The sequence below is a fragment of the Mobula hypostoma genome, chromosome 9, assembly GCF_963921235.1.
Source record: "Mobula hypostoma chromosome 9, sMobHyp1.1, whole genome shotgun sequence".
In the NCBI taxonomy this organism is placed as follows: domain Eukaryota; kingdom Metazoa; phylum Chordata; class Chondrichthyes; order Myliobatiformes; family Myliobatidae; genus Mobula; species Mobula hypostoma.
In genome coordinates, this window is record NC_086105.1 from 54,212,716 (window position 1) to 54,231,562 (window position 18,847).

Consider the following 18,847-nt stretch of genomic DNA (forward strand, 5'->3'; position numbering starts at 1 on the left):
GAAAGTAGCCAAGATTCCCTTAATTCATTTGGGACACAATGTCACTTAATTAGGCAGCAGACGGTTGGTCATTGGCGCTTTTGTCACTGTTAAGACTTCACCGTGCTTGGAACGACCAGTTTACACATGCTTGTGTGATGTTATGTTATCCACTTGAATGGACAGATTCAAAAAGCAGCAATTTTTGATGATTTTTAAAAAAGTTGTCTAATTGTCTTTTAAAAAAATTGAGATCGTTGCCAAATAAGCACCAACAGATTTGTCAATAGCCGAAAAAAATTACCTAGACCAAATTAAAACCCATCCACCCAACACCACTCAATGTGGGCTGGCAGAGATAACTGAGTGCCGAAATTGACAACTGCATCAGCAAGTTAAACTGTAAGAATGGGCATGACAAAAAGAATTATCCAAAAATAATGTGTGAAGGTGTTGGAGGCTCTCAATGGTTTTCCATTATAACTGGACAAGATGTGCATGATAAAGGACCAAATGTTAAAAAAGACAAGCCAGAGGGAGTAGCTAAGAAGCTGGGTAAAGAAGAATTTAAATGAACAGATGGCTGGTTATCTCAATGAAATGTCAGCACATTAAAGAAAGCACATGGTGAGAAAGGCAAAGCTGATGTTGCATATGTAGAAACAAGGAAATCTACAAACCTTCAAATTCAGTAATTTTACAGACAATATCTGCAATGTCAATGAAATAGTTCTTTATAGTGTAGAATGTTTGAGAAACAGCCTTCCGGAATTTGTCTGACAATACAACATCCTTGGTGTAGCCAATAGATATGTGAATCAAAAAATTTAAAGTTAGCGAACACATTAAAGAATTTGAAGAAAATCAATGACATCTTCAATAGCCTAGGAAGTGAGAGCAAAGTTTAATCTTTTACAGGCAGTATATTTTGTCAATAAAAGTTGGCAAGAAATAAGCAAGACAATTCAGAACTGTTTTGCTCAATGTAGTTTCAAGTGTTCAGGCTTAGAGATGCCAGAAATAGCTAAGAGTGAAAAGGAAATGATTTCACTACTTCAAGTTAGAAACTACAAAGAATTTGAAGGCATCAACAATCATCTTGAATATTCTAAAGAAAATGAAGATTTGGAGGATGCAATCATTGAAAGCATTATATCAGAACACCAAGTGGGGAACGTTAAGACTAGGAAAGTGATGAGAATGACACAATTGAACCTGAGCTTGACTACACAGGATGCCAGGAAATTATTTGGATTACAACACTGCTTCATGCAGGTAGACAATGAAGGCAATCCATTAGCTGCATAGGTGTCTGCACTGGTTTTGTTCAAAGAATGTGCCAGCGTACACTTGACGAATTCCTCCATCTTTAAAGTAGTGGTAGTGTTCTAATTTGCTCTGTATTTAATTTAAATACAAACTATTCTTCAGTTAAACAGTACTTGTTCTTTTTTGTACCTAACTTTTCCATGAATCTTCTGCCAATTGGGGCAGCCACTCAACTGGGCCAAAACGTACTGGTCTCAACATGTCCGAATGGAATCCATTGTATTTGAAATAAAATTAAAGTACATACGGTACAGCTACACGTAATGAACCAAAAAGCTAGAACTTGACACTGCTGCAGAGATTTAATAAGTTCCTACTTGTGCAACTGACTTCCTATGGCGCTGTGCTATTTCCTGTAGCTTGGGATCCTCAAGGAGATTAGGTTCATTTGGCTTTACCCTGAAATTAACGAAAGGAAATGGAATTAGTTGTGCAGAATCTCCTAGTAAGAACTTTCAGCAGCAATATATGATGCATATCGGTACAAGTGGCATGGAGAAGCTTAGCACAGAGGTAGATTGATTTTGAGATCCTCTAACTTTCCCAAAGATCACACCCACTTTCGACATTCTTCTCCCCTCTTCCGTCAGCCAAAAGATAGCACAGGCCTGAAAGCACATACCAGAGTCGAGGACAGTTTTTACCCTGCTCTTGTAAGACTATAAAATAGTTCCTTAGTACTACAAAATAAACCCGACTTCACAATCTACCTATGATCTTGCATCTCATTGTCTGCCCTACGCTTTCTCTCTAGGAGTTACATTATTCTGCATTTTGTATTGTTTTACCTTGTTCTTCCTCAAATTGATCTGAATGATTAGTATTCAAGACAAGTTTTCCACTGTACCTCAGTACAAGTGACAATAATAAGTGTGCAAAAATTGTAGCATGGTTTAAAAAAATTAGGGATTACTCAAAAATACATTATCTAATAAGAGCAAAGCAGAGATTATTTTTTGCAAATACATTTCTTAATGTACCAAGGATGAATCAATGGATGATCAGGTTTTGAAGAATATGGCAAATCAGATAGACAGTGTCAGGTAGGCACATGGCAAACAGTAATAATATTGTTTAGATTTAATAGAGAAGGACAATGGTCTTTCCATTATGTGTCCTCAAGATACACAGCTTTGCAGTTTGATTCTTTCATGTCAAGAGGTTGGCCAGATTACACTGGAAATTTACTACAACTCTTTCTAAAGATTTGCAAAGATCTCTGAAGACCAGACCAGATTTATTAAAAATCATTATTCTCATTTTAACATTCGTTGTTTACTGAATGTTATTTATTCTCCCTCTAAAGAAACTTTGGAATGCGTGATTTCTTTGGATGCTGAGAAAGCCTTTGACTGGGTTGAATGGAATTATTTACTTAAAATATTAGAAAAATTTAAATTTGGGTAAATTTTATTCAATGGATTAAATTACTTTATTCATCTCCCAATGCACAGGTTCTTATTAACTCTGAGCTCCAAACTATTTAACCTCCAACGTGGAACCAGACAAGAATGTCCTTTGAGTCCTTTGCTTTTTGTTTGGCTTTAGAGCTTTTAGCCATCGTGTTTCGAGAATCCATTGACATCTCAGGTATTTTATGGAGGGGTATCACTCATAAGTTGTCACTTTATGCTAATGACCTTTTGCTCTACATCTCTAATGTGGAGTCCTCTCTACCCTCAATACTCTTTACTTTCTGAATTTAGCCAGTTCTCAGGATATAAACTTAATCCTCATAAGAGTGAACTTTTTCCCTTGAATAATTTGGTATCAGTCAACTCTGACCTTCCTTTTAAAATTTTGAGAAATCAATTTACTTATTTGGGTATAACAATTACTAGGAATTACAAATTTCTTTTTAAAGAAAACTCTCTCTCTCTTGGAATATATTAAGAAGGTACTATCAAATTGGTCTCCCCTTTCTTATCGCTGATTGGTCGTATTAATTCTACAAAAATGAATATTTTGCCTAAATTTTTTATAGTTATTTCAAGCCCTACCTGTTTTTATTCCTAAATCCTTTGACTCTTCAGATTCGATTTATATCTTCTTACTTATGGAAGAATAAAAACCCCCAATTAAAAAAAGTTCATCTTCAGAAAAAAAAAGGGGGATTAGCCCTACCCAATTTTAGGTTTTACTACTGGGCAGTCAACATACGCCACTTTACGTTTTGGTTATACTACATTAATCGTGAAGACTGTCCAGTTTGGGTTTCTTCAGAAATTAATTCTGTTAATAAATGTTCTATTATTTCTCTTCTTGATCCTTTAATTCCTCTATCTTTACATAATTTAACTGATAATTATGTAGTTAAACATTTTTTGAGGATTTGGTTACAATTTAGAAAATTCTTTGGGTTATTTGGTTTTTCACTCCCATTTTTTCTAATTTTTTTTATACCTTCTTTGACCTATGTAGTTTTTAAAAGAGTGAAATAGACTAGGTATTAAATGTTTTCAGATCTGTTTGTTGGAGATGGTCATTCCTCATTTGATCAACTATTAATCTTCGTAAAGCTCACTTTTTTAGATATTTATAAATTAGAGACTTCTTGCATTCTCAACTTCATACATTTCCTAAATGTCCAGATAAGAACTTGATACAATTTTTACTTTGAAACCTTTTCATAATAGATCTATTTCTAATATTTATAGTATGTTGTTGGTAACGAGAAACATTCCGTTAGACAAAATTAAAAACCTCTGGGAACAAGACCTACAGATTTCAATTGATGAGGATACTTGGAATGAAATTTTAAAACTTGTTCACACCTCTTCGTTATGTGCTCGTCACTCTCTTTTACAATTTAAAGTGGTTCAAAGAGCCTATATGACTAAAGATAACCTCTCTCGATTTTACTCAAGATTTTTCTCCATACTGTAATAGGTGTAATATCGAAGAGGCCTCTCTAATTCATATGTTTTGGTCCTGCCCGCAGCTTGATAAATTTTGGAAAGAAGTATTTCAAACTTTCTCAGAGCTTTTTAAAAGTAAACTTTAAATCCAACCCCGACTGTCTTGTTTCGCATTGTTGGAGGAAATGATTTTACTCTTAAGCCAAATGATTTGCATATTTTGGCTTTAATTTCTCTTGTAGCCAGAAGAGTTTTGTTGCTTAAATGGAAAGATGCCACTCCGCCTACTCATGTCCATTGGTTGATTGATGTTATGTCACGTTTAAATCTGGAGAAGATTAGGTGTTCTGTTTCTATACCTAGACAAGATTTTTTCACATTATGGGGACCTTTTTGGAACTACTTTCACAATTTTCGATTTGGCTATTATAGCAATGATGATGGCTATTATATGTTTGAATTTACGACTATATGTCAGATTTTTTTTTCTTGTAACCAAATAGCTTTTTTTTCCTTCGTTTTTGGTTTGTTATGGCATTTTGATTGTTTTAGATTAGAATAAAATATACCTTTTCAATATTATGGTTAGTTACTATACATAGTTATGGGGCACTTCAATCTTGTTTCTGTTTCCATAATGTATTTTGTATTCGTCTATGTAAGTAATTAATAAAAATATTGAAAAAGAAAGTTGTCTTTATAAAATAAACTACAATATTAGCAATTTCTCATTACTAAAATAGGAGCAAATTACGTTAGTACCATGGTCTGTCTGGAGATCCCAATGGACTATAGGCTGTCACAACAATATTGTTAGAAGTGCAATAGGAGATCAGATCTTCTTGAGTTAGATAAGGGTGGCACTCAATCTAGTAAAACAAAAAAGAACACAATAAATGTTGATGAGAAATTTTCACAGAAAAAGGTAGTGTCAATAAATGCCATACTGAAAATAAGTGAACTTCTATAATGCCAAATTTTAAAAGTGATCAATTACCTGGTTGACAGCCGGTCTGTATTTCAAATTTTTTTTATTAAGGATGCGCTCTATCTGCTTACGATTAAAATTGGACACCCCTATAGCTTTAACCATATTTAGATCCACCAATTCTTCCATTGCCTGTAAATGGAAAATGATTATAATTAACAGTCAGATCAATTTAAATTTTAGACTGAAAACCATCCAGAATAATGTTTCAAGCAACTGAAGTCAAGGGACCAATCTAACAACAAGAGCTTTAAGGAGGAAACATATTACAAGTTTAATTTCTAGATAAATCTAGTAACAATAAACTTAGATTCTTCAGTTACATACTCACTTCCCAAGTGTCAACAAAATCTGTGTCACTTGGTATTACCATCCCATTCCCATCAAGAGGAAATTTCTCCAGGCCAGCCTAAAAGGAGATATTTTAGAAACAAGAACAAAAAGCATGACTTAAATTACTGAGAAAGGAGGTAGACCCAAGTAGGTTAATACATGCCAACATTTAAGAGCTGTTTGCAAGTTTGCCTTTGGTTTGTTTTCATTTATATTACAGAATATACTTCATGTCCAAGTCTTATCAAATTGTATTCACTACATATCCCTTGACATTACTCAACAAGAGGAACACATTGGCATGCAAGGGCACGGGTCCTGTGTTTCTTCTAACTGGGCCAAAGAGGCTGTTCTGCATTGTATGTTCGATGTTCCAGTATGGCTTGCTACTACCTAGCAATGTTCCTATGAGTCACTTCAATGTAATTCAGTTGGCTTAGATTTCTCATAAATGAATTTTAAAAAACCTCAAGTACAGTACCTGACCCCCCAAAATTTACTCATTTTAAACAACCCACTGAGTACTTGGCTATCTAAGGGTCCAAATAATTTAACTCGAGCAGTGTGCAAATTAACCTAGAGAAAGATATACAAAATTGTTTTGCCAGGCAGTTTACCTTGAATCCCATAGGCCAATGAATAAGGTACAGATCCAGATAGTCCAATTTCAGGTCACTTAATGTGTTAGAACAGGCATCCTTCACCAGGTCTTTGGCATGAAATGTACACCACAGCTAGCAGGAAAACAAAACTATTCATTAGTGCATTGATATTGCTAAAGTTAAATTATACTTTAGCGACCTGGCAGCACCCCAAATCCTTTACCTTGCTAACAATGAAAAGATCTTCACGCTTTACAGTTCCATCCTTGATCTTCGCCTGAATAGCTTCACCAACTCCTTTTTCATTGTCATACACAAATGCATCATCAATGTGACGATAACCAGCTTCAATGGCCGTTTTCACTGCTGCTGTCACTTTACCTAGTTCAGACTGAAAAGAAAAGTGCTTCTAATTAAAATTCAAATGGTAAGGCAAAGCCAAATGAAACAAATATAAATGGCACTCAATTCAAATTTAAGCATTTCAAAACAGCAAAGCTAAAAACATTCTTCCAACATCCTCTTTAGCCTAGAATTTAACCAAGCTCTACCAGAGCAGATCACAAGTCAGGTATCTTTTTTTTTGAGTGACACCTCCTGACAAAACCTTTCCAACTACCAGCCACAAGTAAGAAATAAAAAGGCAAAGGACAGCTGCATTTACACTTGGGAAGCTTGACATCAGTGGTAGCAGACAATGACTTCCAACTCATTCACCAGTCTAGACATGCCCAATCCCACCAGAACTGAAACGCAAAGTATCCATAAAATAGTTAAGTCTTCTAGGTCACTCCATCAGCACCTCTCTAAAGCACAAACTTTATCACTGAGACAAGGACAGTAAGTGATGAGAACATGGCCAAATGCAAGTTCACATGGAAAAAAAAATTATATCCCCTCCCCCCACAGTCACTGGGCCTTGAACTCTAACCAAAAGAACTATTTGAAGTACCTCTCCAGAACAACCACTGAGCCTCAAGATGGTGGATGAGCATCACCACTAAAGGCAACAGGTTGTCTCTGCTACTACAACCAACAAGCCATAAAATGGGTGAAATCAGGACTGTTGAAGGGCCTCAGCCCAAAACATTGACTGTTTACTCTTTTGCATAGATGCTGCCCAGCTTGCTGCATTATCCAGCATTGAGTGTGATTTCTAGTATCTACAGATTTTGTGTTTGAAAATCCTAAGGATACTGCTTACAGCAGACTTTAGGTTCTGTTAGTAATACAGCAAATCTGCCCTGCCATACACCAAACTTTTCTAGCACAGTCTTAATCCTGACACTCAGCCAACCAAAAGCATTACCAAGTACTAAAAGGATCCCTTGACAATGCTATCAAGTGCCATTCTAGAAGCAGCAGGTGAAGTGACTCAAGTCTATTCACCATTTGAAGATAACAGCTCAATGGCTGACTGGATATTAGCTTGACCTCCAATTTGCTGCCCAAACCCAATTCCACCAGAACCCAGAAATCTGTTTCAGGCTTAAACATATCCAATAATGCAACCTTCTCAGTACTCTGGAAAGTAGGATGCCAGGGACTTACAATCCTCATACAAGATTCCTCATTGTAATTTTTGGCTCCTCCCACTTCCTCCAAACTAAAGGTGTAGCTATGGGCACCCGTATGGGTCCTAGCTATGCCTGCCTTTTTGTTGGGTTTGTGGAACAATCTATGTTCCGTGCCTATTCCGGTATCTGTCCCCCACTTTTCCTTCGCTACATCGACGACTACATTGGCGCTGCTTCCTGCACGCATGCAGAACTCGTTGACTTTATTAACTTTGCCTCCAACTTTCACCCTGCCCTCAAGTTTACCTGCTCCATTTCTGACACCTCCCTCCCCTTTCTAGATCTTTCTGTCTGTCTCTGGAGACAGCTTATCCACTGATGTCTACTATAAGCCTACTGACTCTCACAGCTATCTGGACTATTCCTCTTCTCACCCTGTCTCTTGCAAAAACGCCATCCCCTTCTCGCAATTCCTCCGTCTCCGCCGCATCTGCTCTCAGGATGAGGCTTTTCATTCTAGGACGAGGGAGATGTCTTCCTTTTTTAAAGAAAGGGGCTTCCCTTCCTCCACTATCAACTCTGCTCTTAAACGCATCTCCCCCATTTCACGTACATCTGCTCTCACTCCATCCTCCCACCACCCCACTAGGAATAGGGTTCCCCTGGTCCTCACCTACCACCCCACCAGCCTCCGGGTCCAACATATTATTCTCCGTAACTTCCGCCACCTCCAACGGGATCCCACCACTAAGCACATCTTTCCCTCCCCCCCTCTCTCTACATTCCGCAGGGATCGCTCCCTACACAACTCCCTTGTCCATTCGTCCCCCCCCATCCCTCCCCACTGATCTCCCTCCTGGCACTTATCCGTGTAAGCAGAACAAGTGCTACACAAGCCCTTACATTTCCTCCCTTACCACCATTCAGGGCCCCAAACAGTCCTTCCAGGTGAGGCATCACTTCACCTGTGAGTCGACTGGGGTGATATAACTGCGTCCGGTGCTCCCGATGTGGCCTTTTATATATTGGCGAGACCCGACGCAGACTGGGAGACCGCTTTGCTGAACATCTACGCTCTGTCCGCCAGAGAAAGCAGGATCTCCCAGTGGCCACACATTTTAATTCCACGTCCCATTCCGACATGTCTATCCACGGCCTCCTCTACTGTAAAGATGAAGCCACACTCAGGTTGGAGGAACAACACCTTATATTCCATCTGGGTAGCGTCCAACCTGATGGCATGAACATCGACTTCTCTAACTTCCGCTAAGGCCCCACCTCCCCCTCGTACCCCATCTGTTACTCATTTTTATGCACACATTCTTTCTCTCACTCTCCTTTTTCTCCCTCTGTCCCTCTGAATATACCTCTTGCCCATCCTCTGGGTCACCCCCCCCCTGTCGTTCTTCCCGGACCTCCTGTCCCATGATCCTCTCGTATCCCCTTTTGCCTATCACCTGTCCAGCTCTCGGCTCTATCCCTCCCCCTCCTGTCTTGTCCTATCATTTTGGATCTCCCCCTCCCCCTCCAACTTTCAAATCCCTTACTCACTCTTCCTTCAGTTAGTCCTGACGAAGGTTCTCGGCCTGAAACGTCGACTGCACCTCTTCCTACAGATGCTGCTTGGCTTGCTGCGTTCACCAGCAACTTTGATGTATGTTGCTTGAATTTCCAGCATCTGCAGAATTCCTGTTGTTTGTGTTCATTGTAGTTTTTCCCACTTATTCTGAACGTTCATCTCTGCCCAATCAGTTTTTCCATAGAAGGCAACATCTTCAGTATCCTGCTTCATAACTTCTTCAGCATATTATTTCAGTATCACCTCCATTTAGATCCTGACTGCTTAATACTTCTTCATAAGACAAGCCCTTCATTCCAAGAATCCACTTACCAATACTTTTGCACCATCAGAGCCACTTGTTTCAGAGCTAATTTACAATCTTGGTCCTAATACAGAGAAGATGGAAAAGACAAATTCCAGAGATAATACAAGAGATTTGACACAATAGATGCAACATGACTAAGTGCAACATCAAGGAGTCCAAATAAAATTGCACCAATAAGAATGAAGATATGAACTCTCCAATCTCTATTCATATCTGAAAGAAGCTGGTTCTGATTGCTAGAGGTTAATCATTTCAACTCCAGAGCATCATTTCAGGAGGCATCAGAGCTATCTTCAGCTTGTTTAATGACATTTTCTTCACAAGGTCAGAAGTGAAGATTTTCTTTAACATTCGCTTAGTGTGCAGTTCCATTTGTTACTCCTCAGCTAACGAGGTGGTCCATGCCCACAGCCACCATGACCTAAATGGCACTGGGTATAATTGGCCAGTAAGGTTTGTGCCACACAAGAATCAGGCATCAACCATCAGCAGCAAGTCTGACCACTTTTATAATTTCAACTGCAGTATTATTACTGCATTCCCTTCTCAATATGCTGAGCATCAGCCCTGTCCAGAAACACTCTGACCAGATACAGCAAGTTTAGTTATGTGAAGTGTCATTATCTTGGATAGTACTTTGATAATCTGACAGTTACCAATTGTGGCCAGATTCGAGCAGAGGTTGGGCACCCTATGATCACCAAGTGACCACCTGACTCCTGAACACCTTAATAACTGATTAACTAATAACAGGTGAAATGTATGGTATTTGTTGTTTTCCTGGATAAATGCAATTGTCGCAATATCCATGGAATAGGTCAAGCAGTAGGGCAAGACCCCAAGCCTGTTCTGCCATCTAAATACCTAGTTTTCCCACCCAATTCCCCCATCTCTCTCACAATAGAATTCAGGAACTTACAGAATCTTAACCTTTGACATGTTCAACAGCTGCACAGCCACAGCTCAAGAGTATAATCTTTTATTTTAAGAAATCAATCCTCAAGTGAGGAACTTCCAGCTGACTTCATTAGCCAGTCCCTAATCCCAAAACAAAATCTCAGATTTAGTAATCCCAGCCATCAGAAAGTACCAAAGGAATAAACCTATCAACATTGACAATTTCCTTCCTAATCATATCTTAGCATTTCCTGAAATCATAAAAATTCTGCTCTATGTCTCCTCATGGAACAGCTTTCTCATCCCAACACATCTTAAGATCCTTTGTTGCATTGCTTTCAAGCTAAATATGGTTGAGATAAACAGACAATAAATCACATAGTAATCATGCCATACAGCTTTACTAATTCAATTGCTTGCTAACCAGACAAAAACATCTCATTTCACTTAACCACACTCAATTTTTTCTAAAAACTGAGCATTCTACAAGTGAGTGGCTTCTTCAAAATCCTCACATTAAACCACTCTGCCACATTCTTGCCTATCCACCTGTATCCTCTTCTAACTTGTGTACTTTAACTTAAACTTCCTTACACAAGTTTTACATCACCAGTACGCTTGCATATATTAAGATCAGGTATCCAGTTGTAGACAACAAATAACCAAAGCTCAATTACTGATCCTGACAGGTACCCAGTAATTATTTTTTGTCACTGTTAAAAATCTCCCTTCAGCTTTTATTCTGTAATGTCTAACCATGTCAAAATATTTACCTCAACCTCGAGCCCTTTCTTACATAACACCTTTACCTGGCACCTTATCAAAATTCCTTTCAAAAATTTCTTTCATATAACCAAGGTCACTGTACTACCAATGTTATTCAAATATTTCAATTAGATCCTTCAAAACGAAAGTCAAGATGTTATACAACACAGAACAAGACCCCACCCCCCAACATCACATCCAGACTAAAGTTATTCTCTCCACCGCCACGACACAAGGATTTTGTTAATCAAAAGTTAGAGCAATTCACTATAGCTCATCTATACTGCCAATTCAGGGAACACAGTTTTGACTTTGAACTTATAATAATTTATGGAAAATTACTGACTTGCTCCCACACTGTCCAATTTTGCTTTGATGCTTGTATATGCACATAGCAGTTCAAACCTACAACACTTCTCACTTCGATTTTATTCTTTCCTCTATTACTTCAACTTTGAAGGCTGACATCCCTATTCATAAGCTTCACTTGTGGTGCTTGCTACTATAAGAAAATCACCAAGCTCTTCTGTGCAAGACTCAGTGGCTCTAACATCCATCTTTTGTCTTCATTTCCTCTTCAAAACAATATTTGCTGCCACTTGCATATTTCTCTCTGCACGTCCACAGTTCAACTTGCAGAGGCTTAAGCCTTTCTTCAGCATAAATTGCCATTACAGTCAATACTTGTACCTTCATTTTCTGCACTCCCCTCCCCTACACTTTTGCCTGCTTCTTCAATTCTTTCATTTGTGCATGACTTACTCTTGCAAGATACATCTACAATGTACAAACAATCCTCCCTACATACAGCACCAAAACCTAATGGAATAGAAAGCCATTTCATCAATCTTGCCCATGCCAGTAGGAAAAGATCCACCCATTTGAATTCCACATGTCAGCAAATGATCAGCTTAAGTGTAACAAGCCTCTATCATCTGTTCAGGTATTGTTCTATATTAGTACCATCATCATTTGGGTTAAAATTAATATCCACTCAACATACTTGAAAACTATTCTCTTGGCTTTCATCCCTGTTGACAAATGGTTCTATACTATGCTGGTATCTCAATTAAAAAAAAGTTTCTTCCTAGCTTCCTCAGTGCCAAATAATTTGAACCATCTGATTGAACTTGGCCTTTTTTCCTTGGAGCAACGGAGGATGAAAGGTGACCTGATAGAGGTGTACAAGATAATGCAAGACATTGATCATGTGGAAGGCCAGAGGCTTTTTCCCAGGGTTGAAGTAAGACAAGGGGCACAGTTTCAAGGTGCTTGCATGTAGCACAAGGAGGATGCCAGAGACAAGTTTTTCCACAGAGTAGTGGGTGCATGGAATGCACTGCCAGCAAAGGTGGTAGAGACAGATACAACAGGGTCTTCTAAGAGACTCTTAGATAGATATACAGAAAGAAAAATAGAAGGCTGTGCGGTTGGATACATGGGTGACTCAAGATTGTAGGCCAAAGGGCCTGTAATTGTAGGACTAATGTGCTGTAGATTTGTGTTCCAGCACATCTTTCCTGTGAAAATGACACCAAGCTATATGCATTAAAGTTGACAAACTGGAAATTTCATATTACAAGTGGTACTGGAATACTCAGGTCAAGTGGAAACTGAGTAGTTCTGATGAATGACACTGGGCTCCACTGTTCATCATTTTCATTCTATGAAACCTGCCTGACTGAATGTATCCACAGTATTTTTCACTTCCATTTTCCAGGATCTACATGCTTGTTTTTGCTTTGATTTTGTTTCTATAGTTCTGGCAATATCAGCATTTTATATTCCATTCCTCAAAAACCATCACATACCATACTAAGCCATACTCCTTTCCTTGTTAATCCTCTCCACCCTTCTATACTAGCAAGGGCATGCTCACATGTTTTGAAGAAATAGGAGTAGACCACTCAGTAAGATCACCAGTTTCTGCCCCAAACAGCTTTTATCCTGCTCATCTCCATATCTTAGTATCCAGAGATCTTTCAATCTCAGTTTTGTATGGCATCAAAGCCTTTATCCTTCTAATGATAGCCCATCAACTCAAAGTAAATGCTTCAATTACTACAACAAATGAAAATGCAAAATTCCAGATGAATTTCAGATTAGGCAGTACTTGAAAAACTGAGGGTTGCAGACACAAAAATTGCCCCACCTGTTAAGCTTTTTCCTAACTTTTCCGTTTGTTTCAGATTTCTAGCATCTGCATTTAAATTTTCCCTTTATTCCTTTCCTTCCAACCAACATATCCATGCTAGTACTTTATCACCAATGTCCAACTTGTGTGGACCTTATCACAAGCTTTCTGAGAATTAAAATACATAATTTGTACTCGCTCCACTCTCCTCAAAGAAATCCAATGCATTGTCATGCACAATTTCCCTTTTATAAACCCATTGTTCACTATTCAGTCATTTGACAGCTTTCCTCCTCTTTGGCTCTCAGTGCTTTCCCCAATTCTGATATTATGTTAATGTAAAGAATGTTATCCTTTACTGACAATATGCATGGGCTGTTGGCGTATACCCACCCAACACCAGACATCTCCCCCCCCACCCCCCCCGTAATCCATTCCATCCTCAGAATTTGAATGCTTTCACTATTCATGTAATGCCTTCCATTTGCTTCATTCAATCTTGATTTCTGCCACTCTGAAAAAGTTGCTTTCAGTCTACCTCAATGAGAAAGAATGTCATCAAGCTGTAAAAACAATACACCTGAGGTCCCAGTACTTTCAGACGGCTCAAAGGATTCAAACTGTACCACTTACCTGTCTTAAGCACAGGAATTATCACTGGATAAGCTGTGATGTGGCAGCAGGCAGTCACCAGAAAGACCTGTGGTAACTTTAGGTTCAGTATGGGATCTGTACTTGGCGGCATTGAGACTTGATCAGGCAACCAAGGCCGGTAACATCAAAACTCATAATTGGATAACCATGTAAAGTGGCATTCGGAGTTTTGAAAGAATTATTGTTTATTTCCCTTGCATAGAATGTTGACTGATCACACCCACCTCTTTCTCCACTTACTGGTTACTTTCATCTTACAGGCTTAATGTTAAACAGTGAATTTCCTCCAATTGATCATGAAAATTACTTAACTGAAAACATGACAAAATTCTCAATTCAAAAAGTATAACTCATCCTAGCTTTCCAAATCAAAATTGTTTGTAATGTGAGTAGGTCCAGCCAATCTTTGCTCACCTTTAAACACCCTCCCTGGTCATTCACAATACTACTTAGCAAAGTTTTAAACCCTACATCCCAAAAATTATCAAGATCTCTTACACCCTTAGCATCATCACAGCTAACACTACTACTGCTAGAATTCACATCTATGGTAGTTCCAAACAGCTTTGGTACCCAACATTCTCCATAAAATATTTAAAATACTGTATTTGCCACATTGAACTCAACAAGTCAAAATAATATCATTTCTTTTTAAGTAAAAAAGAAACAAACAGAATAGTTACTTCTGGTTAGAACTATTTGCACAATTAAAAGCTCCGGTCATCAAAAATTGGTCAGACCTCAGCTCTGCAGTATGAACACTCACTGGCCAAGAAATTCTAGTAGTGTACACTCAGGCAATGGGTCAATTGAGTAGCAGTCCAAACATTCAGAGCAATCAAGAGACAAGGAGCACAGACTGGAAATAGAGGATTCAACAAGAAGGAATACCAGGACGAATACTGTACAAAATGGAGATGAGATAAAACCTTAAGATATAGGAGCAAAAGGCGGCCATTTGGCCCATCGAGTCTGGTCTGCCATTCAATCATGGGCTGATCCAATTCCTCCAGTCATTCCCATTCCCCTGCCTTCTCCCGATACCCTTTGATGCCCTGGCTAATCAAGAACCTATCCATCTCTGCCTTAAATACACACAAATGACTTGTCCCCCACAGCCACTTGTGGCAAATTCCACAGATTTACCACCCTGACTAATTTCTCCGCATCTCAGTTCTAAAAGGACATCCTTCAATCCTGAATTCTCTCCCCATCTAAATGTCTGCCCGTTTATTTCTTCCAAAGTGCATGACCATACTTTCCAACATTGTATTTCATTTGCCACTTCTTTGCCCATTCCCCTAAACTATCTAACTCTCTGCAGCTCTGTTTTCTCAATAGTACCCGTTCGTCCACCTATCTTTGTATCATCGGCAAATTTAGCCACAAATCCATTAATACTGTAGTCCAATTCATCGACATACATCATAAAAAACAGCAGTCCCAACACCAAGCCTTGTGGAACTCCACTGGCAGCCAGCCAGAATAGGATCCCTTTATTCCCACTCTGTTTTCTGCCAACCAGCCAATGCTCCACCCACACTAGTAACTCCCCTGTAATTCCATGGACTCTTACCTTGCTAAGCAGTCTCATGAGCGGCACCTTGTCAAAGGCCTTCTGAAAATACAAGTACACCACGTTTCCTGTATTTCCTCTGTCTACCCTGCTTGCAATTTCCTCAAAGAATTGCAGTAGGTTTGTCAGATATGGTTTTCCTTTCAGGAAACCATGCTGGCTTTGGCCTATCTCGTCATGTGCTTCCAGGTACTCTGTAATCTCATCCCAGAAGGCATTCTAGTCCAGCAGTGCTGACCAGAATTCGGTGACTAAAGGTCACCAACAAACTGCAATCCAGTTTCACACATCAAAGTTGCTGGTGAACGCAGCAGGCCAGGCAGCATCTCTAGGAAGAGGTACAGTCGACGTTTCAGGCCTTAACGAAGGGTCTCGGCCTGAAATGTCAACTGTACCTCTTCCTAGAGATGCTGTCTAGCCTGCTGCGTTAACCAGCAATTTTGATGCGTGTTGCTTGAATTTCCAGCATCTGCAGAATTCCTGTTGTGTTCAATCCAGGTTTCCCCATTATGCTCAAAACGGCGTGTTGTCTGGAAACGATCTCCCCAAGCAGACATGGCACAAATACTTTGGAGATGAAACTGTGAATTCAGATTATTTTCAGCTGGAGATAAATGAAGGCATAAATCTAAAAAGAAAATAAAAAAACTAAGAGCACCTATTGGCTGTTTACTCGTTAGATTAGATTCACTCTTACACTTCCACCAGATATTTACATTCCGGTGCTGGATAAAACAGATACAAAAGCTCAATTCTACCCGGGCATTTGTCCATTAGTGAAAACAGAAAACTCGAACTTCTGACTTAGTCTGCAAGGCATCACATTAGTACGTTGACACTGGACCTATAGATTTAAACATCAACACCCTCCCCAACTCCTATCTCCCACCCGAATTTTTTTTTGTTCAGGATTATTCTGGATAAAGACAGCGCTGCGGATGCAAAATATGTTCCTTCAGATAACGGCGAAGGAGAATATGACAAGTTGAAACAAAGATATCATACAGACACTTCTTTATTAAGGAATTGCTTGCACGCTTTCGCTTTAAAGACGAAGTTCCTTTGCGAGAATACCCCCCCCCCCCCCGCCAGCGCACATCTATGCGAGCAGTAACGCCCCTACCTCGGGGAGATTCACAGCACTGTCCGGTCCCAGAACTCGGGCACCCCTCACTCAGTCTCGCCTGCGCTGCAATGAACACCCCCCCCCCAACACAGCGTGTTAACCCGCGTCTGAACAACCTTCCCCCCCCCACACTATCAGTTCTTCACTCGGACCGAGATCGAGTCGGCCATGTGCGCCACAGATGGTGATCGCGCGTCCCCGCCCCCACCCCATCACCTCAGCGCTTGGGGGGGCAACCCCCGAACACACGGTTCGGCCCGCATGCTCTCGGGGTACGGACCGCTACCCCATTCCCCCCCACCCCACCGGGCGGGGAGTGACATTGACCAAGCGCACAGAACTCCGGTGAGGTTTAATTTTGCCGAGTGCCCATCCTTCGAGTTACTGAACGGAACGGCGGCAGCTGCCTCACTCACTTTCCAGGTCCCCAGCCCAACAACGGGCATGTGAGCTCCAGTGTTGAGGGTAATAGTCCAAGCACCACCACCAGCCATGACGCACACTAATAGAAGATTCTGTCTGTATCTAGTTTTACGGCGGTTAGCATCCAGCTTAACAGTGCATTACCGCCACGTAGAAGATTCTAGCAAGCACGTTCGTTTAAATGGAAAAAATAAACTCGTACCCGCCCCCACCCCGCTCCTGAAGCCAATTCCTCCTCTGATTGGCTGCTGTCGCTCAAAGGTGGGCTTTACACACTGCTCTCCTTTACCCTCCCAGCCCGCCTGCTGACGCCAGTCCTTTCTCCGATTGGCTAACAGGCGCTGTCATTTAAAGGGCGCCCGCAATAGACCCGCCCCTTCCAAACCGGTTATTCGCCCACATTCCTCCTCCCTCCCCCCCCCACCCATGCACCATCGGGTCTACTGACCCTCTGAACGGGAAAGAAGGGACTGGTAGTAATCTCTCAGTACAGTATGCGAGACAGGAGGGAAAACATCAATTTTGAAGTTATTCTAACGATTTTTATAAGGACTGGAAATGATAGTGATAAAAGGCTATTGGGAAGAACAAAATGAAATCTGAGTGACTGGACGGAAGACAGATTAAATAACAAAAGATATTAATCAATAGCACAGGGAAAGGAACAAAAGATTGGTAAAATGGATAACGATAAAACAGCATATAATAACATCATTTTGTTCAAATCATTGGTCAAAGTTGAAATGTGCTTTGTCAAGGTATGTACTTTATTTCTCAGTAAGAATACAAAGAAAAAGTATTTCTTCAATATACTCGATGACTGAACCTCCTCGGCTTTCTTGGATAGAGAATTCCAGAAATTTCATTCTTTTGGTGAAGGGTTTTTCTTTCCCCTTCGTGTCCCGAATGGCTGAGCCTTCATACTGAGACTGGTCCCTCTTAAAAGTAACTCCTACCAGGGAATTAGTCATCCTTACCAAGTTAAGTAAGAACTTTGATTGCTTTAACGAGAATGCACCTCATATTCCTGAACTCGGACACAGCCTGCTTTGTCTTCATGTGACCTCCATTCCAGATGGCCAGTTTTGGATGAGTAAGAACTTTGATTGCTTTAACGAGAATGCACCTCACTGGAACACAGCCTGCTTTGTCTTCATGTGATCTCCATTCCAGATAGGCAGTTTTGGATAAATTAGGTAAGAACTTTGATTGCTTTAACGAGAATGCACCTCATATTCCTGAACTTGGACACAGCCTGCTTTGTCTTCATGTGACCTCCATTCCAGATGGCCAGTTTTGGATGAGTAAGAACTTTGATTGCTTTAACGAGAATGCACCTCACTGGAACACAGCCTGCTTTGTCTTCATGTGACCTCCATTCCAGATGGCCAGTTTTGGATGAGTAAGAACTTTGATTGCTTTAATGAGAATGCATCTCACTTGGACACAGCCTGCTTTGTCTTCATGTGACCTCCATTCCAGATAGACAGTTTTGCTCTGCTGATTAAGCAGTGAGTTGAAATGTCTAGTCAGTATTCTGGGTTGGACCTTATCAAGCTATTGTACAATTTCAGTAATTTGTGATAGGAGACTAAAGATTCTGGAATTGAAATAAATGTTCCTTATTTCAGTATAAAGTTGATGGTGTTGTATGAGATAAGCATGCCACATTTTAGTTCCTTTATAATTTTCTTTCTGAGCATACAACTATAAAGGTTGAATCCTGAACCAGTGGGCAGGATTTTACAGTCACTGCCAGCTCCCAATGATTTAAACTGCA

General features: G+C 40.0%; 1 protein-coding gene across 2 annotated transcripts in view; it reads right to left on the reverse strand.

The window, feature by feature from the left end:
* The window catches only part of LOC134351728 (aldo-keto reductase family 1 member B1-like), a 30,636-nt gene extending 13,380 nt beyond the window's left edge, over window positions 1-17,256 (reverse strand). The window contains exons 1-7 of one of the 2 annotated variants that reach the window (XM_063058307.1): window positions 17,061-17,254; window positions 6,313-6,480; window positions 6,105-6,221; window positions 5,486-5,563; window positions 5,164-5,286; window positions 4,929-5,035; window positions 1,626-1,707 (exon numbers count right to left, since the gene is read on the reverse strand). In XM_063058307.1, coding sequence (XP_062914377.1) covers window positions 1,626-1,707; window positions 4,929-5,035; window positions 5,164-5,286; window positions 5,486-5,563; window positions 6,105-6,221; window positions 6,313-6,480; window positions 17,061-17,138 — 753 coding nt within the window. In that variant the 5' untranslated portion in view covers window positions 17,139-17,254. Of the gene's footprint in view, window positions 1-1,625; window positions 1,708-4,928; window positions 5,036-5,163; window positions 5,287-5,485; window positions 5,564-6,104; window positions 6,222-6,312; window positions 6,481-17,060 lie in introns of both variants that reach the window. The other variant, XM_063058309.1, reaches the window with a different exon arrangement.
* Between the last annotated feature and the right edge of the window lie 1,591 nt (window positions 17,257-18,847).